Below are 26,018 nucleotides of genomic sequence, written 5' to 3' on the forward strand. Positions count from 1 at the left end.
CCCAGCAGGTCCCGCCCCCCCGTGCAGCTCCCTACTCCTAGCACCCCCCCCCACCCCTTGCAGCTCCCTGCCCCCCTGCCCCTAGCAACCCCCCGCCCCCAGCAGGTCCCGCCCCCCCGTGCAGCTCCCTACTCCTAGCACCCCCCGCCCCCCGTGCAGCTCCCTGCCCCCCTGCCCCTAGCACCCCCCAACCCCCAGCAGGTCCCGCCCCCCGTGCAGCTCCCCGCCCCCCTAGCAGGTCCCGCCCCCCGTGCTGGTCCCACCAATTAACACGCAGCCCCTCCCTTCTCCCCGCCCCGCAGCTGTTTGGGCGGCGCGTGAGCCAGAGCCAGGCCCAGGCCCGGGCCGAGGGGTAGCCGCCGCCGCCGCCATGGAGCTGGGGCAGGTGCCGCTGCGCTTCTCCCGCCTGCCCATGTTCCCCTTCTTCGACGCGGCGCATTACCTGGCCTCCGTCATGGCGCTGAAGGAGCAGCGGGGTGAGCTCGCCCCCCCACCCCGGTGTCCCCAGACACCGCCGGGCCCGAGGCCGGACCCCCCAACTGCCGCTTCCGTCCCCGGGGAGCCCGGCGCCTTCCCCCCGTGCCCTCCCCAGCCAGGAGCCCTGGTTCTTGGGCTGCCCCGCCTCCCCCTCCGGCGGGTCCCCGGGGGCCCCAGCAGGGCCGGGGGAGGGACCCCGGCAGCCGGGGGTGGTGGGGGTAAAGTATATGGTCACCCCAGCCCCCCCCCGCATCTGTCTCTGGTAGCGCCGGCCCTGGGCTTTGTGGGGCTGTACATGGGGTGGCATGGGGACCCCCACATCCCCTTCCACCCCCCAGCCAACCTCCCCCTCACCCCGACCTTCCCTGTCCTGGGTGCTTCTCCCTGACACCCACCCACCTCTCGGGGAACTCTGAGCGCTCCCTGCCCCTAACAGGCACTCCTGCTGAAACACAACTGAGCCTGTCCGAGCAGGAGAGCGGGTGTCTGAGGGATTGAACATCTGCCACAGCCTCTTGGCACCCGAGACCTGCAGTTAGATTTGTATCTGTAAATGTCGGTGAACACCCATTGCAGTGCACACAGGCAAACTGACGAAAACAATATTGCCAGCTCTAAAAACCGAAGTGCTGCTTGAGAACCACAGTGTGATTTAAGGGTATTTACTGTGTATGTTTTGACGTGTTATGTTGACAATTTAAGCTTTAACGTTGTGAATCGCAGTATCTACTGTTGTTAAATAATTTAGACCCCCTCCCCCCATAAATTGCCCCTGCTGTGAACATTTAAATAGATAACAATGGGAAAAATGTTTAAACCCATAATGTTGCACTAAAATAAACAGCTAATTTATCTGTTGAAATTATATAAAAAAATTGAGTTCTGCCAAGCCTGTATGTATCAGACCATGGATAGGAAATGGAGACTGGTGCTCTTGGCAGTTAAATGTGTGCATGGGGCACAGACGTAAATGGTGGGTTCTACATGACTGAAGATTTCCCCCTCCCTAAAAGCTATGCTCTACTTAAAGCGGGAAGTTCTATGACTTCTGTTATTCAGGAGGTTAGACTACATAATCATAGTGGACCCTTCTGGTTTTATAATCTGTGAATTGTATGCACTTAAAATTGCCACTGATTTCAGCCCCAGAAATTGAATCTCTGTGTGCCTGTGGAGTGGAGGGTCTCAATCTGTTGCCTGATGCACCTGTTACTGCTCCCACAAACCCCTTCCATGCCAGCACTGTGGGAATGATATACATACGCTTTGTTGGTGAGTGGTGGTGTGAATATTTGCAGGCGATAGGGAATAGGTAACATTAAGCAGGGTTAGATAATATAATGGTAAACAATCTTGACCCTTGTCTACACTATAGCTTCTACTATTGCTACAAACTTTGAAAAACCATGTTCCCCTTTTTTCTATTGTTGTTGCAGACACAAGAGATCTTAAAGAACTTGTGTTCATTTTCAGAGGAATTGAGGCTTGCTCTGGTGGCCTTAGATAACCATTCCTTTTTATGCATGTTCTGTGCTTCAGCTGGTTGCTGCTGTCCACCCCAGAGGTAGCTGCATTTCAGTTGTAGTACATACAGTTTGCAAAATAATTAGGGATGAATGGTGTTAGAACTGTAAAATTATTCTAAAAAAGTTATTCTTACACTTAAGTGTTCTGAACTTCAGAATGCGATATTATTGCAACTGATAATGATAACTTGAAACTTCAGTTCTCTCGTGTCTATTTCTGAAGTTTGTTTTCTCATGTCTATTCCACTACAATTTCAAGTGGTGTATGTCCTGTCTAACTTAGTGGCAAATTACTGGAAAACTTTCTGTAACATTTTTTTGAAATGAGTGCCCCCAAGCAGGGAGGCTCTAATGTTGTATATGGATTTGTAGGGATCTCTCTCCTTATTGACTTTATATTTGTACAGTTCAAGTCAGGTGATTGTGCTCTTGCTGCTATTCTTTTACTTAATACACAAAATTATAGTGCTCATCCTTATCTAGATGCTTTTTGACAATTTTGAAATATACAACAGTGAAGGACCTCTTCATTAATCAGCATATTCACAACAAATAGCAATAAATCAGCAACAAAAGCCACCTAGTTATGATCTCCTACCAATGCCATGCCTTCCCATTTTTTCAAGCTAGGGAAAATAAATTGACAAATCATCCAGTAACTTGCTGGTTGAAAGCCTTGCTATTGGTGCTTGATTTTTTTTTTTTTTCCCTGCATGGCTTTGGACAGAAGGGATGAGTGGTTGAAGTTCCTTAGAAATTCAAAACATCCCATTTTTGAGGGATTGAACAAAGATGGGCCCAGAAACTCTCCAGAGTCAACACGACAGTCAGGTGTGTAGAAGCTAATTCGACTGTTATAAGAGTAAATCCTTCCCTGCTATGGAAAGCTATGTTGTAGCATTTCCAACATTTTTCTTCTGTATAGGAGTTGGTGCAGTATTTGGAAAGTCTGTGTTGGGGTGCAAGCTCTGTGGGGTTTGTTGTGCACTATGGATTTGGGGCTATCAACTAGCCTTCACTTCGCATAGAGTTGGGTCAAATGTTGTATAGATTAATCCAGCCTTGAGACTGGAATAGCTACTGTGGAGTGACTTAAAACTTTCTGTAAAAGAGTAACTGCCCCCGAGTAACTTCCCCATATCTGGGTCTTTGGCAGTTCATGACTGTTGTATCAGACTTATGCAGATTTAGGAAGACCATTGCATTGCTCTGTTTACTTCATGTTCTGAAAGCTATTTGCTACCAGAAGGGCTAGACGCTTTATTTTTGTTTAAATGAAAGCTTACTTCTATGATAACTGATGAGTAAATTCGCCAAGAAAAGTTTTACTGTTTGCCATTGGCAAGTGGATTTGTCAAGGCTTGCTTATTAACTAACATAGTGTCCAACAGTATTTGAAATTTCTCTAATGTCATGAACTAGATAAAATAACTGAAAAAATCTAAATAAGACTATAAATATATACAGTGTCAATTATTTGCATAATATCAAAGTGTGGTAGGCAGATGCATTAAAAATACCTAAACCACACATTTCTGTGTTCCACAGATACTAATCTATGCTGATTACTCTAATGGTAATGTTAATAGAAGCTTTTTACCTTTTGCGTCTCCTGATGGATTGCATCTCTGTGTAAACCAATTGTGGTAGTAAATTCCCTACTGTAAAAGTGGTTGTGATGTCACAAATATTGGCTTATGACATTATTGAATGAACAAGCAGATTAAAAGTGAGAAATCTCCTATTTATAGATAATTGAGAAGATGTTGCATTACTTTCAAGTTCCAAATTCCTCTCAGCTTCAGAATTGGGTCCAAATTGGAGATGGACATTAGTGAAGAAAGGACATACTCCCCCCCCCCCCCCCCCATGGCACGTCTTCAGTGTGGCTTTAGTAAAATGTTGCATTTTAGAAAGTTTGCCTTAGTTTCAGTACTTCCCTAGCTCTGGCTAGAGCTAGACAAATAATTCATAAAGATAAAATATGTCAAATGAGTAGTTCTGTTTTAACAGGCTTGAACAGAGCTTCACTTTAAAAAATAATTAATATTTAGAACTACCAGCCAAATTTCAGTGAATAAATCTTCGTCTGTTACTTATTTTCAAGCAGTTCATTGTGGCTATTTGATATTGAAAGTTTAAGCTGTTGAGTAAATTGGGTACTTTGGTCTTACGGTATATTTTTGTTCTTGGATTGTAATTTTTTGTCTGACTTGCTTTTCTTTTGCATGCCTCACTTTAGTATCTGTGCATCTCACAAACATTAATAAAATGCCCACATTTTACAGATAGATGATCTGATTCGGTGATTAAAGATTGGTGCAAGGTCACACAGGAAGTATGTGGAAGAGCCAGAAATAGAGCCCCGATCTCCTGTGTCCTCAGTCCACTACTTTAAATACAACAAGATCATCATTCCTATTTTAGAATCAGGTTTCTGATAGGAATACTTATGTATATGTATTCAACATTTATTTTCCATATGCTTAATTTTTTGTTGCTTCTACACTTACTCCTATCAACAAACTGCAATGCTGTAAATGACCATAGAATCAGTTTGAGAACACATTGAATTCACTTAGAAATTTCAATTAATGTACATAAATTTGTTTTCGTAATATTTATCTAGGTTTAAGTATAGCTCATTTTCTAACTTGAGCATGGAATTAGTAATTTTTTTGGGGGGGGAAGGGGCGTTGAGCTCCCCCCTCCCCCCCCGGAAAAGAATTGTAACGTAAATACTGGAGTTGCGAATGGGCCAAAATCATTCCAGCTGTAACTCAGTCAGTAGACTTGCAGTATAGGTGGTGTCCCATTGTGTTACAGCATAGTCAGTCAGCAGCCTGCATCATATTTTATTACATTGAGGGTTTACTGCATTCTTTTTAGAAACTGACTTTCCTTTTTTGAAATGCTTCCTTTGTTTTCACAACTTAAACCTTGGACCATGTATCATATATAGGACTCCAAATTTATTCTTTTCTAAGTACTCTGTAGGGATAATTTGTGGAAACGGTGTCTTTTTTTTTTTTTTTTTTTTAGTAATGGCATGATCACCAGTTAAAGTATGAGGTTTTTTTAAGAGGGGAAAAAAAACTTATTTACTATACACTTTGTGACATAAGAAACATTTTCTTTAAATTGTGAAGGGAAATTTAGTTTTCATGAGTGAGGTACTGGTGCCACTTGTTAGTCATATTTAATGTAGAGTTTTTATTTGTAGGTTTCTCCACATAAACTGATTTTTTCCCCAGGAGAATTATAGAATCCTTGGCATAGGGTTTTGATAAGTGAATCTGATTCTTTTTTTTTTTTTTTTTTTTTTTTTTTTTTAGTGCTAAGTTGTTGTTGTTAATAACTATATTGTTACTGATATGGAAACTAAGTAATCTTGAATAGTGTTTAAAAGCATTTCATTTTAAAAGGGCTTTTTATTTCACCCTTTAGGTGTATAACCAAGACAAGCATGGTGTGTGATTAATATTAATCATTTATTTTGTAGGTTGGAGGAGGACAGTGAGGAAAAAATGACAGGGGAGAGCATTAAAAAGCAAGGCTTTGTCACACTTTTTTTTTACAAGAATAGTTATTTAATGTCAAACATTTATAAAAACCAACTCTGCAACAGCCACTGCTTTTGAAACCTTAACTTCACCCCTAAACTATGGTATTTTCAGACTAGTTGGCTTTGCTCAAATCACATTCTGCATGATTTCATGATGCCTCATTAGTGTTAAAGGATGCTTCATGGGACAAACATAAATGACAGTTTATTTGTAAGTGAATGACCTACTTGAAATTGAATTTCTGTGTTTTGAAAGGTTTTATTCCACCCAGAAGGTTGTTAGCAATAGTAATACTAAAAGACAGTTAAAATAGAAAAGCAATGAAGCAACAAGCTTTCTAGCTATGTCAGCACTATAGCAAGAAAACAATTGCAAAACCCCAGTGTTTAGAGCCCAGAGATTTCTAATGATGCCTAGCATAATCTTTGCTAGGCTACCTTATAGTTTTGATTTGTTTGTGATACTTAAACTACCTTTTTATTGCTTAGTGCAGAGATTCCCGAACTTTGATCTCTGCTGGCTTTTGATATTTAGTTTCCAGCTGCTTTGCTGTCATCAAAGATTGCTAAGAAGAGCCTGGAAGTACGAAAAAGCAGGTGGAAACAAGGAAGAAGAAGTCAGCTTATCTACCTCTACTAGAGACCGCTACTGTGGATGAGGAGGAGACTAAATAGGAGCCATCCTTAGGCCTGGTCTGCACTATACGGTTAGGTCGATGTATAGCTAAGTGAACACAAGGCAGCTTACAAGTGTCTTCACTTAAATTTGACTCCCGCCAATGTAAGTGCCTCACTATGCCAATTTAGTGACACCACCTATCCGAGTGGCAAAGAGTCATGGTTGATGTAATTAGGTTGACGCAGTGTCAATGTAGACACTGCGCTGCTTACATTGACTGTTACTGGCCTTCAGGAGCCATTCCACAGTGCCCCACACCGACAATATAATCAATACAAGCGGTCCTGGTGAGGATGTGCAGTGCTGACACAAGGAGCAAGTGTGTGCGCACACAAGTGATTTAATAACTGTGGTGGCCGTAGGTTGACATAATTTGCTAGAACTGCCCAACCAGGCTCAGCCACCGAGGGTACCAGGTCAACATGATGGAACTGTACTGTGACAGGGAGAGGCTGGTACTGGCCGTGTGTGGTCAATGGAAGAAGGGGGAAGAGCCGGCCCCTTGCTGGAATGAATTCCCCTCTCTGACCAGCTAACCCCTGCCCTGCAGGCAGAGATCAGAAAGATACTGCATTCCTACCAACAGCTGTTTTCCAACTGGCCTGGGCTCACTTAGAGCTGGAGCTGTCCACTGGGTGGAGATGGGAGCTGGCCCTCCCATCAGGTGTGCCCCATTCAGAGTATGGTAACTAGGAACACAGCCCAGGCCCTGGAGTGAGAGGTCAGAAACATGCTGGCTTTAGGGGTGATCCAGTCATCCACCAGCCCTGGGGGTCTCTCCCATGGTGCTGGGCCCCAGGAAAAATGGGTCGATCTGATTCTGTGTGGCCTATCGGAAGCTCAGTGCCATCACCATGTCTGATGCCTGCCCATGCCTAGGCCTGATGAGATCCTAGACAAGTTGGGGGGGACTTGGTACCCCATGACCAGGGATGTCACCAAAGGCTACTGGCAGGTGCCTTTGGATCCAAATGCCAGGTTGAAACCGGCTTTTGTCACGCCTTTGGGGCTGTACAAGTCCCTGGTCCTACCTTTCAGGCTCAAGGAGGTGCTGGTCACCTACCAGCGCCAGGTGAATCAGTTACTGAGGGGGATGGAGAATTTTACCCTAACGTACATTGATGATATTTGTGCCATTAGCCAGATCTGGGAGGACCATGTGTCCCAGGTGAAGAGGGAGCTGAGTCACCTCCAGGATGCAGGGCTGACTGTAAAAGCTGGGACATGCATGGTGGAGTTGGCAGAGGTGTTGTACCTGGGCCACAAGGTGGGGAGCGGCTGCCTAAAGCCAGAGCTGGCCAAGGTGGGGACTGACCTGCTCCCCAGACTAAGAAACAGGCCCAGGCCTTTATTAGGATGGTGGGGCACTACCGGAGGTTTGTGCCCCACTTTAGCTCTGTGTCTGCTCCCATCTATGCAAGAAGGCTAAGCCAGACAAGCTGGTCTGGACTGGGCAGTGCCAGAGGGCTCTCTGCACGCTGAAGGAGGATCTGGTCAAGGGCCCGGTGCTGGGAAAACCAGACTTTGACAAGCCCTTTATGGTGTTGACAAGCCCTTTATGGTGTTCACCGATGCCCCAGACACAGGGCTGGGCGCGGTGCCGAGGCAAGCCAATGCAAAGGGGGAGAGAAACCCCATCGTGTACCTGAGCAGGAAGCTGCTGCCCCGGGAGCAGGGCTATGAAGCCATAGAAAAGGAATGCCTGACCATGGAGTGGGCTCTTAAAAGGCTGCAGCTGGATCTATTTGGGTGGCGCTTCACGGTGTATCCGGACCACTCGCCCTGCTGTGGCTGCACCAGATGAGAGGGGCCAATGCCAAGCTCCTGAGGTGGAGTCTGTCCTTCCAGGATTATGAGATGGAGGTGGCCCATGTTAAGGGGAGTGCAAATGTTATAGCTGATGCTTTGTCCCAGAGAGGGAGACCTGAACTTCCCCAGGTCACTGGCTAAAGTGACCCCGCTCAGTTCAGTCTCGAAGGGGGGAGAGATGTGACATAGTATGGATTTTCCCTTGTTATGTTGTATGTGAGTCTTACTGTTTTGCAGGAATGCTGTGTGTGCCTCAGTTTCCCTGTGTATTGCACCAATGTCTAGGTGGTGGGAATAAGGGTGCGTGACTTCAGCGGGGGCTGCCCCAGCTGCCTGTGCGGATGCTATGGCTGTCCCTTTGTAACCTGAGACCCAGGAGAGGGGATGCGAACAGGTGACTCTTGGCCAGGGAAGCGAGACAAAGGCTGGAGGAGGAGCAACGGGCAGGGCAGGGGCCAGGCAGCTGGAAGCAAGTCAGTCTTGGCTGGCTTGGGGCGCAGGGGGAGGGCTAGGGCCCTGGTTCTGGGCTCTCCTTCCGCCAAGATGGACTAAGCACAGAAATCAGTGACTTTCAGCCAACAAGTTCTGTCCGACGCTGTGTTCCTGTCGACTAATAAACCTTCTGTTTTACCGGCTGGCTGAGAGTCACGTCTGACTGCGGAGTTGGGGTGCAGGGCCCTCTGGCTTCCCCAGGAGACCCGCCCAGGTGGACTCACTGTGGGAAGCACATGGTGTGGAAGGGGATGCTGAATGCTCCGAGGTCAGATCCAGGAAGGTCGAAGCTGTGTAAGCTTCTTGCCCTGGCGACAGTATGCTCAGAGAGAGGAGGCATGCTCCCCCAGAGTCCCAACTGGCTTCATATGGAGTAGTTCCAGAGCATCGCCCCGGTGACTCCGTGACATGCGTGCACACAAGTAATTTATTTCAGAGTAGCAGCCGTGTTAGTCTGTATCCGCAAAAAGAACGAGGAGTACTTGTGGCACCTTAGAAACTAACAAATGTATTTGAGCATAAGCTTTCGTGGCTACAGCTCACTTCATTGGATGCGTAGAATGGAACACACAGAAAGAAGATATTTATACATACAGAGAACATGAAAGGGTGGAAGTAGCCATACCAACTGTAAGAGGCCAATCAATTGAGATGAGCTATCATCAGAAGGAGGAAAAAAAACTTTTAAAGTGATGATTGAGATGACCCATAGAAGGTGTGAGGATACTTAACATGGGGAAATAGATTCAATTAGTGTAATGACCCAACCATTCCCAGTCTCTGTTTAAACCTAAGTTAATTGTATCTAATTTGCATATTAATTCAAGTTCAGCAGTCTCTCTTTGGAGTCTGTTTTTGAAGTTTTTTTTGGTTGCAAAATTGCCACCTTCAAGTCTGTCACTGAGTGGTTAGAGAGGTTGAAGTGTTCTCCCACTGGTTTTTGAATGTTATGATTCCTGATGTCAGATTTGTGTCCATTTATTCTTTTGCGTAGAGACTGTCCGGTTTGGCCAATATATATGGCAGATCTTGGGAGACAGGCCAATCCTCGCTTACAGACAGCCTCCCAACCTGAAGCAAATACTCACCAGCAACCGCACACCATACAAACCCAGGAACCTATCCTTGCAACAAAGCCTGATGCCAACTCTGTCCACGTATCTATTCAAGTGACACCATCATAGGACCTAATCACATCAGCCACGCCATCAGGGGTTCGTTCACCAGTACATCTACCAACGTGATATATGCCATCATGTGCCAGCAATGCCCCTCTGCCATATACATTGGCCAAACCGGACAGTCTCTATGCAAAAGAATAAATGGACACAAATCTGACATCAGGAATCATAACATTCAAAAACCAGTGGGAGAACACTTCAACCTCTCTAGGTTTCAGAGTAGCAGCCGTGTTAGTCTGTATCCGCAAAAAGAACAGGAGTACTTGTGGCACCTTAGAGACTAACAAATTTATTAGAGCATAAGCTTTCGTGGGCTACAACCCACTTCTTCGGATGCATATAGCGTGAAACATATATTGAGGAGATATATACACACACACACATACAGAGAGCATGAACAGGTGGGAGTTGTCTTACCAACTCTGAGAGGCCAATTAAGTAAGAGAAAAAAAACTTTTGAAGTGATAATCAAGATGGCTCAGTACAGACAGTTTGATAAGAAGCAAGTGTGAAAATACTTACAAGGGGAGATAGATTCAATGTTTGTAATGGCTCAGCCATTCCCAGTCTTTATTTAATCCTGTGTTGATTGTGTCTAGTTTGCATATCAATTCCAGCTCAGCAGTCTCTCCTTGGAGTCTGTTTTGAAGTTTTTCTGTTTTAAGATAGCCACCCGCAGGTCTGTCATAGAATGGCCAGACAGGTTAAAGTGTTCTCCCACTGGTTTTTGAGTATTATGATTCCTGATGTCAGATTTGTGTCCATTAATTCTTTTGCGTAGAGACTGTCCGGTTTGGCCAATGTACATGGCAGAGGGGCATTGCTGGCACATGATGGCATATATCACATTGGTAGATGTGCAGGTGAACGAGCCCCTGATGGTATGGCTGATGTGATTAGGCCCTATGATGATGTCACTTGAATAGATATGTGGACAGAGTTGGCATCGGGCTTTGTTACAAGGATAGGTTCCTGGGTCAGTGTTTTTGTTCAGTGATGTGTGGTTGCTGGTGAGTATTTGCTTTAGGTTGGGGGGTTGTCTGTAAGCGAGGACAGGTCTGTCTCCCAAGATCTGTGAGAGTAAAGGATCATCTTTCAGGATAGGTTGTAGATCTCTGATGATGCGCTGGAGAGGTTTTAGTTGGGGGCTGAAGGTGACAGCTAGTGGTGTTCTGTTATTTTCTTTGTTGGCCCTGTCTTGTAGGAGGTGACTTCTGGGTACTCGTCTGGCTCTGTCAATCTGTTTTTTCACTTCAGCAGGTGGGTATTGTAGTTTTAAGAATGCTTGATAGAGATCTTGTAGGTGCTTGTCTCTATCTGAGGGATTGGAGCAAATGCGGTTATATCTTAGAGCTTGGCTGTAGACAATGGATCGTGTGGTGTGTCCTGGATGGAAGCTAGAGGCATGTAGGTAAGTGTAGCGGTCAGTAGGTTTCCGGTATAGGGTTGTATTTATGTGACCATCGCTTATTAGCACAGTAGTGTCCAGGAAATGGACCGCTTGTGTGGATTGATCTAGGCTGAGGTTGATGTTGGGATGGAAATTATTGAAATCATGGTGGAATTCCTCAAGGGCTTCTTTTCCATGGGTCCAGATGATGAAGATGTCATCAATGTAGCGCAAGTAGAGTAGGGGCGTTAGGGGACGAGAGCTAAGGAAGCGTTGTTCTAAGTCAGCCATAAAAATGTTGGCATACTGTGGGGCCATGCGGGTACCCATAGCAGTGCCGCTGACTTGAAGGTATATATTGTCCCCAAATGTGAAATAGTTGTGGGTGAGGACAAAGTCACAGAGTTCAGCCACCAGGTTAGCTGTGACATTATCGGGGATACTGTTCCTGATAGCTTGTAGTCCATCTTTGTGTGGAATATTGGTGTAGAGGGCTTCTACGTCCATAGTGGCCAGGATGGTGTTTTCTGGAAGATCACCGATGGATTGTAGTTTCCTCAGGAAGTCAGTGGTGTCTCGAAGATAGCTAGGAGTGCTGGTAGCGTAGGGTCTGAGGAGAGAGTCCACATAACCAGACAAGCCTGATGTTAGGCTGCCAATGCCTGAGATGATGGGGCGTCCAGGATTTCCAGGTTTATGGATCTTGGGTAGCAAATAGAATGTCCCTGGTCGGGGTTCTAGGCATGTGTCTGTACAGATTTGTTCCTGTGCTTTGTCAGGGAGTTTTTTTAGCAGATGGTGTAGTTTCTTTAGGTAATCCTCAGTGGGATCAGAGGATAATGGCCTGTAGAATGTGGTGTTAGAGAGCTGTCTAGCAGCCTCTTGGTCATATTCCAATTTATTCATGATGACAACAGCACCTCCTTTGTCAGCCTTTTTGATAATGATGTCAGGGTTGTTTCTGAGGCTGTAGATGGCGTTGTGTTCAGCATGGCTGAGGTTATGGGGTAAGTGATGTTGCTTTTCCACAATTTCAGCCTTTGCACGTTGACGGAAGCAATCTATGTAAAAATCCAGTCTGTTGTTTCGACCGTCCGGAGGAGTCCACGCAGAACCTCTCTAACCACTCAGTGACAGACTTGAAGGTGGCAATTTTGCAACCAAAAAAACTTCAAAAACAGACTCCAAAGAGAGACTGCTGAACTTGAATTAATATGCAAATTAGATACAATTAACTTAGGTTTAAACAGAGACTGGGAATGGTTGGGTCATTACACTAATTGAATCTATTTCCCCATGTTAAGTATCCTCACACCTTCTATGGGTCATCTCGATTATCACTTTAAAAGTTTTTTTTTCTCCTGCTGATGATAGCTCATCTCAATTGATTGGCCTCTTACAGTTGGTATGGCTACTTCCACCCTTTCATGTTCTCTGTATGTATAAATATCTTTCTGTGTGTTCCATTCTACACATCCAATGAAGTGGGCTGTAGCCACGAAAGCTTATGCTCAAATACATTTGTTAGTCTCTAAGGTGCCACAAGTACTCCTCGTTCTTTTTACAAGTGATTTAATAACTGCGGTGGCTGTGATGTTGGTAGGTTGGAGGAAGCTATTGGAAGATATTGAAAGGATTATTTCTACACCTATGTTTGAGAGGTGTGCCTGTCACTTGTGAAGTGGTGTGTTACTGCATCCCCAGGTACTGTTAAATGATCATATGGCAGCAGTGTCCAGGAATGCTTCTTTAGTGTCTGCACCTGGCTGGAAAACTCTCAGGTTTTTTGGATGTGAACCCTGTTATTGTGATACATACTTTTGTCACTCCAAGACTGGATAAGTACAATACATTCTGCATGGGGCTGTAACTTTAATCAGTCCAGAAACTAAGGCAAGTGCAGAATGCAGTAGTCTGCCTATTAAATGGTACTTCCCAGTTGCAGTACATGATACCTGTACTCAGTGATTTACATGGGCTACCTTTTGGTTTCCTGATTGAATTTTAAATGTTATGTTTGATCTATAAAGCCCTAAATAGCTTGGGAGCTTGCTGCTTGAGATACTGCCTCTCTCCTTGTGCCATATTGCCACAGTTGTGATTAGTGGAGGTGTGCTAGGTGGATCCTCCTTAATTTAAGAGGTGGAGCATGGTTAAAAGAGATGGTAGTGTATTCTCTGTGAGGGTCCCTCAGCTCTGTAATAAGTTCCTTTCCTCAATCTTAAATAGCCATGTGTTCTGGGGTGAAGGGCATGCTGCAAGGTTAATCAATTTATACCTTTTAATGCAGGGGGAGGGAAATTGTTTTGTTGGAGGTTTAGTCCTGGTGGCTGGCAGACAGGTAAGCTGCTGTTTAATTCATTTCTGGTTTTGTAATGTATTGGGGGGGGGGGCAGAGCTCTGGATAGGTGCCCCTTTTATTATAGTAGAAATCCAAATAAATATTTAAAAAACCGAAACTACCCCATATTCTGCATGTCTTCTTCTCCTGTATGGTGTATCCTCTTTTTTATTATATGGGATCTGGAGCTAATGACCCTTTTATACACTTCACCTGTGTCATTAAGCGAACCTGATAGTTCACCCAGATCATTATCTCCTTTGTTAACCTTGTCAATTACAATTAAACTTAATTAACTGCAACTTTAATGCCCAAACCAGTGATAATAGAATTCAAGCTGAACAGATATCCTCTGATTTTGAACTCTAATAATTATTGCAGTATTGTAAAATAAATCATGCAATACATATAAAATACAGACTGTAAAGATTTAATGTTTAAATTTGAAACTCCAAGATACTAGTTGGTGTCTGTTTTGTAAACTTGGCTTTTGTGCTGGAGTTCACAGATCTAATAGCTGACTTTACCGGATATTTGCTTGTATCTATGATTAGAAATGCAGCCTTTTGTGACTATTCCAATTAAGTGAATACAGTAAGGGCTGTGTGTTGCCTTTGATCCACTTGTGCATTTTTTTGTGTGTCAATAGGTGTCTTCTCATGGTTCAAGGGTAGTTTAAAAAGGATAATTAGAGGGCATCTTTATCTTTTGAATTTCATTTGCTTGTAATCTGTGGGCTGGAAATGTACTTTTCTCTTAGTATAACTCTTCTCTCTCCCTTTGGCAACTCTTCCTTTTCCTATGCTTCGAGCAGAGATTAAATTTAATATTGCTTGCTTTCTTGTTTGTACATCTCTAGGGACACTTTCACTTTACCAAATGTAATTTAGGGCTTATAAGAGGAGGAAGGGAAAAAACAAAACTTGATTTTAATTCAAAAATATTTAGAAGCTGCAATGGAAATTGTAGACTGACTTAAAAAGGTAAAATGTGGAAGGAAGTTGTGGTAATTGGGATGGGTTGGTCCCCCCTTCTGGGATGACACCTGATGTACTGGGGTTTCACTGAGCCCCTCCTGCTCCACCAACCTGGATTCCCTCTCCCTGTTTTGCTGAATTAGGCTCTCCGGCCTCTTGTAGCATACACACACACACACACACACACACACACACACACACAGGTAGGGCCACGTGCAGCTGCAGACACAGACTGAAGTCAGCTCTGTGAGAGGATTCACCCAGCACTCTCATGCACACCCCTTTTGGGAGATAAATGCCAAATAATACTGTCTTGCGCTGTATAGAAAGATTTGCACAGCGCATGCTCATAAAAATTCGCCCTCTCCCTCAGTGTGAAGAGAGAGATGCACAATTTCTTGCCCCCCGTTAGAAATTGCACAAACTGGCTTTAATAATAAAACAATTTTATTAACTATAAAAGGCAGATTTTAAGTGATTATAAGGGATAGCAAACAGAACAAAGCAGATTACTGAGCAAATAAAAGAAAAATGCATACTAAGCTTAAGATCTTAAAAAGACTGGATTTAAGAAGTAATTTCTCACCCTAAATGTAGTTTTAGGCAAGTTGCAGAGATTCTGTAGCTTGGAGTTCCAGTTATTTCTTATAGAGTGGACCCCTTTCTCAATCTGGACTCACCCCTGCCTTTCCCCTCAGGTTGGTTCCTTTGTCCCTTCAGGTTCTTTCAGCAGTCCTTCTTGGGTAGGCAATGGAGGAGAGTCTAGATTAACCCCCTCGCCAGCCTTAAAAAGGATTTACTTAAGGTGGGAGACCTTTGTTTGATCCCCATCCCCCTACAGAGGAAAAGTACCAGCAGTGTTCAAGGTGGTATTTTGGATCAGGTGATCTTATCACCTGACCTTGCAGTGTCAAAGCAACTATGAAACCAAGTTTATTTGCAATGTCCACAGGAAGGAACTGCAGGCAGATGGGAGATCCACAACTTCGGACTCTCATGGTCTTTTTCTAATGGCCCATTAAGTCTGATTGCTTACTGTCTGGTGGGCATTTCCCCAAGTGTACACAGTTGTAATTGTTATAGTCAATATTCCAAACTTTAAATACAGAAATGATACATGCATGCCAATTGGTTATTCACGTTCAGTAAATCATAGCCTTTCCAATGATATCTTACCGAGTCATCTTGCATAAAGTACATTTTAGTTATGCCATATTCATATTATAACCATATTTCTATGAAGAGATTACTGAGATGTTATAGCCCATATTCATCTGTCCAGTTCAACAAAGCAATATTTTGAATAGTAACTTGAAAGTACCTTTGAATCCTGACCATCTGAGACTTGTTGAGCGTGAGATTAGTCTCCTCCCCCATCCCCAAAATATACTCTCTTCTTCTTCTCTCCCTCCTATTCCCTGGTAGTCGGATACACATTTAAGTTGAATCACCCCCTGAAAAATGTCAGAACACAATGTCAATCTCCCATATCCCTGCAGACAAATTAAGTCCATATAATTGCTGGGAAAGCAGTTTTAAAACTTTCTCCATGAATGGTCATGCATCTCTATAAGGAAGATTCCAGGATCTGAGGATGGGATTAAATTTTTGCCTCCCTTCTCTACAAACTAGGAAAGGGGGAGAGAATACCTTAGTATGTAATAGGGTGCAGTAGTCCCAACATTTCAGTCTGCGAGAGTGCAGTGCATGAATGCCCTTAACTTGATTACAAAAATGGTGCTGGATGAGAGGGATTGTTTTTGTCCTTTTAGGGCTAATGTGACTAAACCAAGGTGTGAGCTAGGAATGCTTCAAAGTAGAATTGATGATAATCCATAAGTCTTTCTAGCAATCAAAAAGTTATTTTATCACATACATAGGTATGCAGGGTGCTTATCTCCATATACTTATTGATCCTTTTAATCAAAGATGCCTTCATCTTTTCCCCTGTTAGTTACATACCTGCAATATCAAGAATTTCCATTAAGCCCAGTATCCACATCTTGAGTATTTACCAAACTACTGTCCTTAGGCTGGCTGCCATTATGATAGAGAGTATAGCTGTCAGAACTGGAATATTGACTTGAGAACCATCTCACACTCAGGAGCTGTAGTAATCAGAGTAATTTATTGTTTCATAATCTGGGACTAATAATAAATCAAGAGTTTAACACTGTCTGTTGATCATAGAATATTAGTGTTGGAAGAGACCTCAGGAGGTCATCTCGTCCAATCCCCTGCTCAAAGCAGGACCAACACCAACTAAATCATCCCAGCCAAGGCTTTATACAAGGCTGATATACATTTAAGCCTATTTTTAAATACAAAACTAAGCAAAGCCATTACAGAGCAAAAGTACAAGCAATAAGAGTAAATCCGATGTCAATAAATGAATGTTTCTATCAGCTGAATCTCTTGTTGTAATGCATAGATCTGCTGTGGGTATGAGCAGATCTATGCATAAAGGAGGCCTGGAGAGGGAAAAAGGATAGCTACATTCATCAGAAAAAGAAGCAGTGATGGAATCCTCTCCACCCTACTACATAATTTTGTACTTTTGAAGCTGTTTACTCCCAAATGAGCTCTATTTTTAAGGAGAAACAAATGAATTTATGATATGGCAATATCAATGTTTAAAGCAAGTATTCCAAAACTCTGACCACAGATTTAAGTGGTGGATGTTTTCTAGGGGCAGGACATACCGTAAGTATAGCAGTCTTCAGAAAGACATTGTTCTACTTACTACTGTCTTAGAAATAATAGTGGTCAGAAAAGTCTAGTGCATGCAATGAATTCTAACAGTACAAGAAATACTAGTTCAGATAGACTGTTCTGTAGTCCCCTATACAAATGAAGCTTTGTTTCCCTCAGGGTTTTAGGAAAGTTTGGGAGTAAACAGCTTCAAAAGTACAAAATTATGTAGTAGGGTGGAGAGGATTCCATCACTGCTTCTTTTTCTGATGAATGTAGCTATCCTTTTTCCCTCTCCAGGCCTCCTTTATCCCAAATGTACTTTTAGGTTAGATTGCAGTTCTGAACAAACTATTGGATGGTAGGTTGCATTCAACAGTGAAAGTGATCTGATAAAGTGTGAACACCTACCACTGCGACTGATATTTCTGCTTTGTCTTGGCGCGTGTTTTTTCTTCTCTGCAACCTTTTTGTCTTTTCCACTTTGCATTCTGTTTCTCCCTCTCCCTGCTGCTATTTTGCTTTGGGATGTCTGTAGGATCAGCAACTAAAAGTGCATCTCTGTCAGTTTCTCATTGCAGTTCATGCTGTCTTGAAAGTGATATAGCTAGCTGGTGGTCTGTCACCCGTTGTGCATCTGTATAGGCTGCAGGCAGACAACTGGTTGGGAAGAGTGATTTGGTGTCAATTATGTGTGTGTAAACTTGCCAGACACTAGCTGTGTGTTTGTGAGGATGGGGGGGGAGATTGGTGAATGCTTTCTAGGGTTTACTTGAGCTAGAGGGTGTGAATTTAGTGGGGCTTATGGGAGCAAAATAGGTTTCACATGCTGTTTTATACTTTGGAAGTGGCAGATTTTAAGAACAGAAGAACTATACTGGATCAGACCAATGGTCCATCTAGCTCAGTATCCTGTCTTCTGACAGTGGCCAATGCCAGGTGCTTCAGAGGGAATGAACAGAACAAGCAATCGTTGAGTGATCCATCTCCTGTCGTCCACTCCCAGCTTCTGCAGTCAGAATCTAGGGACACCCAGAGCATGGGGTTGCAGCCCTGCCAACTTGGCTAATACCCGTTGATGGATCTATCCTCCATGAACTTATTCTTTTTTGAACCCCGTTATAGTTTTGGCCTTCACAACATCCCCTGCAACGAGTTCCACAAGGTGACTGTGTGTTGTGTGAAGATGTTTCCTTTTGTTTGCTATAAACCTGCTACCTATTAATTTCATTGGGTGACTCCTGGGTCTTGTGTTATGTGAAGAAGTAAATAATACTTCCTTATTTACTTTCTCCACACCATTCATGATATGATAGAGGTCTATAAAATCTCCCCTTAGCCATCACTCTTCCAAGCTGAAAAATCTGTTTTATTAATCTCTCCTCCTATGGAAGCTGTTCCATACCCTTAATCATTTATGATGCCCTTCTCTGTACTTTCTCCAGTTATAATATACTGTATCTTTTTTGAGGTGGGACCACCAGAACTAAATTTCAGTAGATTAAGGATTCCTTTATTAGGAATCCTGCACCACTCAGATGTCAGGCATTCCAGGATCTGGAAGAAAAACTCCATTACTTCAGCAGTTTGGGAAGTATCAGGAGATGGAAATGATGGTATACAGTCATTAAAATGTTGATGTTACCAGATTACTGGTCCCTGAATATTTCAGCTTCTGGAGGAGAGGTTGGGAGACTAGCTCAGGTGTTGATACTCTGATAAAATAATGTGCTTTAGTGTCTTGTTTCAGTAGGCATTCTTGATGCTTCAGGATCTGCCCTGCACTTTGGTGCTGGGTAACTCTTCTGTCTTGGCACACACCCATTGTCTTGCGGGGGCAGAAAGAATGCTGCTCATGGCTTCAAATTATGACAGTGAACTATATCTGTGAAGGGCAACCACGTTGGTTATGGTATCTCCCTTTAGTAGACCATGTTGTGCAGGAATGTTAGATTTTCTTGCAGATGTCATCTTAGCCACTAAAGAAATGTTTGCAGCCTTCATAAGAGGTTGCTAATTGCTTGTATGCTGTCTGGATTAAACTATTATGTCTGGCTGCTGTGAAGTTTGAAGACGTATCAGGCCTTTTTATGTTTGACCTGGCAAGAGGGCACATTAAGTTTAATTTTGTTTCCATTGAAGCTGCTCGTAAATCCAGTCTAGGTCAGCATAAAAGGAGGCATAACGTTATTTAGCTTAGTTGTGACAAGAATTCAATGAGGAATTAATGAATGGCCTATCTTACCTAGGCAATTTGGTGACATGATGCCAGATGATATTCAGTGTAGTTAAGTGCGGGGTGGTGCATGTTGAAAGTAATAATTTGAACTAATCTCAGTAATAAGTTCTAAATGAACTCTAGCTACTCAAGAAAAAAGATCTTTGTCATTGTGGATAGTTCAGTGAAGACATCTGCTCCATGCTCCGCAGGAGTCAGAAAAACAGGCAATGTTAGGTTGTATTAAGAAGTGAGTATAGTATATATTGAAAATATTCGGATCCAATTATATAAATTACTGGTGTGTATTGTTCGATTCTGGTCACCTCGTTTTAAAAAGTGTATAATTAGAACTGGTTGAAAATGCAAAACAGTCACATTTTGATGACATTTCAAATTTTAACTTTGGAAAATTTGGCCAGCTCTAGATACATCAGAAATAAAAAGGGTCTGGGGGGAAGAGGGGAGAATGACAATGATTAGAGCAGTGATTCTCAAACTTTCGTATTGGTGACCCCTTTCACACAGCAAGCCTCTAAGTGTGACCCCCCCCTTATAAATTAAAAACACTATATATATATATATATATATATATTGTGTGTGTGTGTATATATATATATATATATATAATAAACACTATTATGAATGCTGGAGGTGAAGCGGTGTTTGGGGTGGAGCCTGACAGCTTGCGGACCTCCCCCCCACGTAATAACCTTGCGACCCTTTAAGGGGTCACGACGCCCAGTTTGAGAACCCCTGGATTAGAGGCATTGCAAGGTTTCTCAGAGTTTTTAAAAAGTATATAGTTCATTGAGGAGATGAATGTGAGGACATCAGATATAAAAGAATAAATGATGTATAAAAGGGCAGTCATTTTTATCCATTATAATAGAATAAGGGGACACACAAAAAGCTTTGAAAGATTTTAAACTGATGACTAAACCCCTTTTATGCAACATCTAATTAACCGATGGAACTTGTAGATTCAAGATACTTTTGAAGCCAAGGATTAGCTATTTATATGAATAGTAACATCCACAGTAATATATTAAATAGTATAAATATTTTTAAGGGATAACTTTTCTTTCACCTTTCCCTGAAACATCTGGTACTAGCCACTGAAAGACTAGTATCAGGCTAGATGGATCACAAGACTTGATGTACTAGGTCAGTACAATGTTACTGTGAGTCACTCAACTTTCTGTGTTTCATTTGCACTGTGAAGATACTACCCATTGTAAAGTGTTTTGGGGTCTTCTTATGAAAGGCATTGTTGAGTACAGTATAGAGGTTTGTTGTTGCTAGTAGGTTTCATAGCAATATTTTGGCAATCAAGTTCTCATGCATAGGTGTTTTTCTTTTCCTGATCTTTCCTTTGTGAGGGGATTGATGTGTAGTATTTTGCATCATCGTTCATAATATTACCTGATATTCAGTGCTTATCTTCAATGATGTGTAATCTTATCAAACAAACCAAGCCTGTGTCTAAACTATTTGGATGTTACTGACATTTTAAAAAGTTTTAAAATTTGGTATGTTTGATACCGTCTTACTTGTCTTGGACAAATGTCATTTACATGCTGCCTTTTTACTTTGCTTTATTTCAGGAGCAGTGGAGGTGTCACGCCAGAGCCCGATTGCATGTTGGTTTAGTGCTATGCTTTACTGCTTTGGTGGGTCTGTTCTGTCTTCCTTGATGCTTGCAGAGCCTCCTGTAGGGTTCCTTGCAAACAGCACTAATATCTTCCTGGCATCTTCAGTCTGGTAAGCATGCACAAGAGTATAAAATAAGTACCTTTGTTTTTGTATTGGTAAACTCGTACTGTGTGCACACTTATAAAGTGCTTATGCAGCTGCTAGAGCTCCACCGATAGTAAGCGACAATGGGGTAACTGTAGCAAAAAGCCTCCCTAGATACAAAACCCCTGGTGTGGATACAGTCAGAGAGGCTTCAGAGTTGACGCTGATTGGAATTAATGGAAGCAGCTTGACTCTCTTGAAGGAGCAAGATTATCTTTCATTTAGGGTGTACTGATAATATTAATTTGGATAATATGGGAATTTAATTAATTTTATTTGGTTTTAATAATAATATTAATAATTATTATCAATATGAATTAGTATGGGTTTTAGGCTCGCCAATTTGTTTGATCAGAAGATAAAAGTTTTTGTCCTGAATCACACTCCACAGAATTTACAAAGGTCAGGGGTATGACAGGAAGCTCACATTGAGACAGATGTAGCCTTAAAGACTTTTTATTAAAATTAATAATAGTAAGTAAATGGTAAAATAACGAGTTACAAAGTTACAATTGCATTACTGCTATTCAAAAGATACATATGATAATATAGTATTATATGCGGCAAAGCTTTGGTTAATATACTCACACCCTTTCCTGGTGGCAAGAGACACAGGAACAGCCTTGTGGTTCAGAGCTGACTAGGGTTTACTTGACTAAGTTAAACTTAAATCAAAACCTAATAAACTAAGAATAAAACTTAGGGAAACCAAGCTTAGCCTAGTTCCTTTGAAACTTAGTTTAAGAAGAACAAGTATAGCCTACTAATAGTAGCAGTCATCGTAGATAGATAGATAGAATAGATAGAGTGGAGGAAGTAAGTGAGAATAGAGTAAAGTGAGAATGGAGATGGAGTAAAGTGAGAACTGAAGTAAGTGAGAAATGGAGTAAAGTGAGAATCGAGTGCTCTATTGAGGTGGGTCACCTCTTTTATAGGGCAAATGCCGGAAATCCTTCCTCTTGTGCCCAAATTTTATTCCGCACCCACAAAAATGTTAGGGTACACTTACCCCATAGGCTAATATGTATGTGCGTATTGATGACAGGTATGTATGCACATCAGTCTCTTGTGGTGTACTTGTTAAGTATGTGGGTACAACATTGAAAACCCCCCTATGCCATTCTCCATTGTCTATTGGCCTAAATAAAAGGTCATAGACATCGGCGTGAGTACTCACCTCTTTAGATAACAAGCTATAGTCAACTTTGCTTTCTGAGTAAAAGGTCTTAATATAGAGATGCTAACTTTGCCTTAGCTTAACATACAGGATATGGCCTGTAGGTCTCTTGCATGACCGCCAAACTTCCTTTTAATATACATTTATAAACCTATTACAATAAACCAAATACTTAAACTATAAGAAAAGATTTTATAGATATAGATATATATGCATGCATGCAAGCAAGCAGGTTAGTCCTATAGGCTACATCTGTCTTTGGAAGGCCGTCTCATGTACGGCCATTCATTTGACTTAAAGCGTTTTCTATTTATTATTGGCAAGTGGATAAGTCAGTCTCTTCAAAGTTTTGTAAAGAAACTAGAGGGGTAAGTTTGTCCAAGGCAGAGTTTATTATCATTACTTTTAAGAAGTAAGCTAATTCCTAGAAAGATGAGACATGGGGCTTGTCTAAGTTTAAAGGATTTTGAGGTAGCTATTGGGCATCCAGATTAAACTAAGAGGTAGGTGTTTTTCTGCTGCTAGACGGGGGGGGTTGCTGGGACTGATTCCACCACCCCCTCTCGTTCAGCTTGTGCTTCCTGGCAATGACCTGCTTTATTTACTGCCAGCTCCCAGCTTGACGTTCTGAAACTAAAAGGAGACGGGAGTCATTTTAGGAACAAAGGTGAGGGGAAAATTTACATGGAAGTCAGCAGCAAGTTTAATGGGAAGGTGGGTGAGAGAGAGGCAGTGAATTGGCTTGCTGTGGGAAAGGGATAGGTTCCAGAGCTTGGGATTGAAGGGTGAAGGAGATCTTGTTTTGTTCCTAAGGGTCTGTCTGTGCTGCAAAAAAGTGCGTTCAACTCAGATTAGCTTGCTTGGGTTAAAATAACATTGAAGACATGGCAAATCAGCTTTTAATTTGGGTTAGCAGCTCAAATTAAAGCCTATAGGGTAGTCTGGGGTTAAATTTAAACTGCTAACTCAAGTTAAAAGCAGAGTTGCTGTGTCTTACTGCTATTTTAACCCAAGTTCACTAACGAGGATTAGCTAACCAAAGCTAAGAATGTACCTTTTATTTGTGGTATACCCAAAGAGTGGCTGCTGGGAGGAAGGCAGAGTTCCAGTAGAGAGGGGAGAGCAGAGGATGTACTCTTCTTTAGTACTTCAGTTCAGAATCCGATTCCTCAGTTTTCCAATAGTTAACCTATATTATATATCTAAATTGCTGTGAGATGCACCATTATCAGATATGGGGTTCGAACAATTTTGTTGCTGAGGAATGCAGACCTTACTGGACCACTTCAAGGAAGCAAAAAATGGAAGCAGTTCAGCTCAAATTAAGAGATGGTATCCTTTACTTGTTTGGATTTTTGCAAAAACTAAACCTTATCTTATAGCATCAACTTCTGTTCCTTATGGTTGACATTGCAGACAACCATCAGCAAAATACACTTAATCTTCTGGGGGTCTAATGCAAATTTCACTTAAACTTTGGAACAAATAATGGATCTTTCACAAATTAGTTGATTTAAGAAAAGTGTGCTTTCTAAGTGTGTGTGTGTGTGTGTGTGTGTGTGTGTGTATATATATATATATATATATATAAATAATTAAAAAGCAAAGAACTTGGAAAGCACAATATTTGTGTATGGAAATGATAAACTGCTACTAGACAGCAAAAATTTAAATCTTTCTCCTGTTTTTTGGAGAACTTGAAAACCTGGGGAATATTTAGAGTCAAATTTAATTAACATGGTCTGGCTACTTCACAACCAAAGTGCCAGATGACCCTTGAAATCAATTTAATGGGGTTTGTGCTGGCTTCTGAGAAGTCTTTTTGTTGTTGTTGTTTTTTGTTTACCCTTGGCTTTCTTTCGCTACATCTTATGGTAATTAAACTTTGTCCCATATACATACTTGAGGTGAATGAGGCTTTTTTTAAACAACAAACAAAATCATCCAAAGCACAGGACTTGGTGGTGACGGGGGACTTCAACTACCCAGACATCTTTTGGGAAAATAATACAGCAGAGCACAGATTATCCAGCAAGTTCTTGGAATGTATTGGAGATAACTTTTTATTTCAGAAGGTGGAGAAAGCAACAAGGGGAGAGATTGTTCTAGATTTGATTTTGACAAATAGGGAGGAACTGGTTGCGAATTTGAAAGTGGAAGGCAGCTTAGGTAAAAGTGATTATGAAATGGTAGACTTCATGATTTTAAGGAATGGTAGGAGGGAAAACAACACAATAAAGATAATGGATTTCAAGAAGGCAGACTTTCGCAAACTCAGGGAGTTGGTAGTTAAGACTGCTTGGGAAGCAAGTCCAAGGGGAAAAACAGTTCAAGAGAGTTGGCCATTTTTCAGAGAGACATTGTTAAGGGCACAAGAGCAAACTATCCCACTGCGTAGGAAAGATAGGAAGTATGGCAAGAGACCACCCTGGCTTAACCAGGAGATCTTCAATGATCTGAAACTCAAAAAAAAGAATACAACAAAAAGTGGAAACAAGGTCAAATTACAAAGTATGAATATAAACAAATAACACAAGTATGTAGGGACAAAATTAGAAAGCCCAAGGCACAAAATGAGATTAAATTAGCTAGAGACATAAAGGATCACAAGAAAATATTGTACAAATACATTTAAAAGCAAGAGGAAGACCAAGGACAGGGCAGGCCCATTACTCAATGAGAAGGGAAACAACAGAAAATGTGGAAATGGCAGACGTGCTAAATGACTTTTTTGTTTGCTTTCACCAAAAAGATTGGTTAGCAATTGGACGTCTAACATAATGAATGCCAGTGAAAATGAGGTAGGATCAGAGGCTAAAATAGGGAAAGAACAAGTTAAAAATTACTTAGACAAGTTAGATGTCTTCAAATCACCAGAACCTGATGAAATACATCCTAGAATACTCAAGGAGCTGACGGAAGAGATATTTGAAAAGTTATGGAAGACAGGAGAGATTCCAGAGGACTGGAAAAGGGCAAATACAGGAAATAAGGACAACCCGGGGAATTACAGTTAGTCAGCTTAACTTCTGTACCCAGAAAGATAATGGAGCAAATAATTAAGCAGTCACTTTACAGACAGTGAGAAGATAATAAAATGATAAGTAACCGTCAGCATGGATTTGTCAAGAACAAATCATGTCAAACCAACCTAATAGCTTTCTTTTTACAGGGTAACAAGCTTTGTGGATGAGGGGAAGTGGTATATGTGATATATCTTGACTTTAGTAAAGCTTTTGATACTGTCTCACATGATCTTCTCATAAACAAACGAGGAAAATACAACCTAGATGAAATTACTGTAAGGTGCGTGCATAACTATTTGGAAAACCATTCCCAGAGAGTAGTTATCAGTGGTTCATAGTCAAGCTGGAAGGGCATATCAAAAGCAGTCCCACAGGGACCAGTTCTGGGTCCGGTTCTGTTCAATATCTTCTTCAATGATGTTGATAATGGCATAGAGAGAACACTTATAAAGTTTTGCGGACGATACCAAGCTGGGACGGGTTGCAAGTGCTTTGGAGGATAGGATTATAATTCAAAATGATCTGGATTAAACTGGAGAAGTGGTATGAAGGAAATAGGATGAAATTCAATAAGGACAGATGCAAAGTACTCCACTTAGGAAGGAACAATCAGTTGCACACATACAAAATGGGAAATGACTGCCTAGGAAGGAATACTGTGGAAAGGGA

General features: G+C 42.0%; 1 protein-coding gene across 4 annotated transcripts in view; it reads left to right on the top strand.

Annotated features, from left to right (window-relative positions):
- Nucleotides 1-321: 321 nt before the first annotated feature.
- Nucleotides 322-26,018, top strand: part of TMEM38B (transmembrane protein 38B) — a 47,381-nt gene continuing 21,684 nt past the window's right edge. The window contains exons 1-3 of one of the 4 annotated variants that reach the window (XM_065406104.1): nt 322-476; nt 2,731-2,834; nt 20,954-21,110. In XM_065406104.1, the coding sequence (XP_065262176.1) occupies nt 21,004-21,110 (107 nt within the window). In that variant the 5' untranslated portion in view covers nt 322-476; nt 2,731-2,834; nt 20,954-21,003. Of the gene's footprint in view, nt 477-2,730; nt 2,835-20,953; nt 21,111-26,018 lie in introns of those variants that run through there. The other 3 variants (XM_065406105.1, XM_065406102.1, XM_065406103.1) reach the window with 3 other exon arrangements.

This window comes from Emys orbicularis, chromosome 6 (assembly GCF_028017835.1).
Source record: "Emys orbicularis isolate rEmyOrb1 chromosome 6, rEmyOrb1.hap1, whole genome shotgun sequence".
Taxonomy (NCBI): Eukaryota; Metazoa; Chordata; order Testudines; family Emydidae; genus Emys; species Emys orbicularis.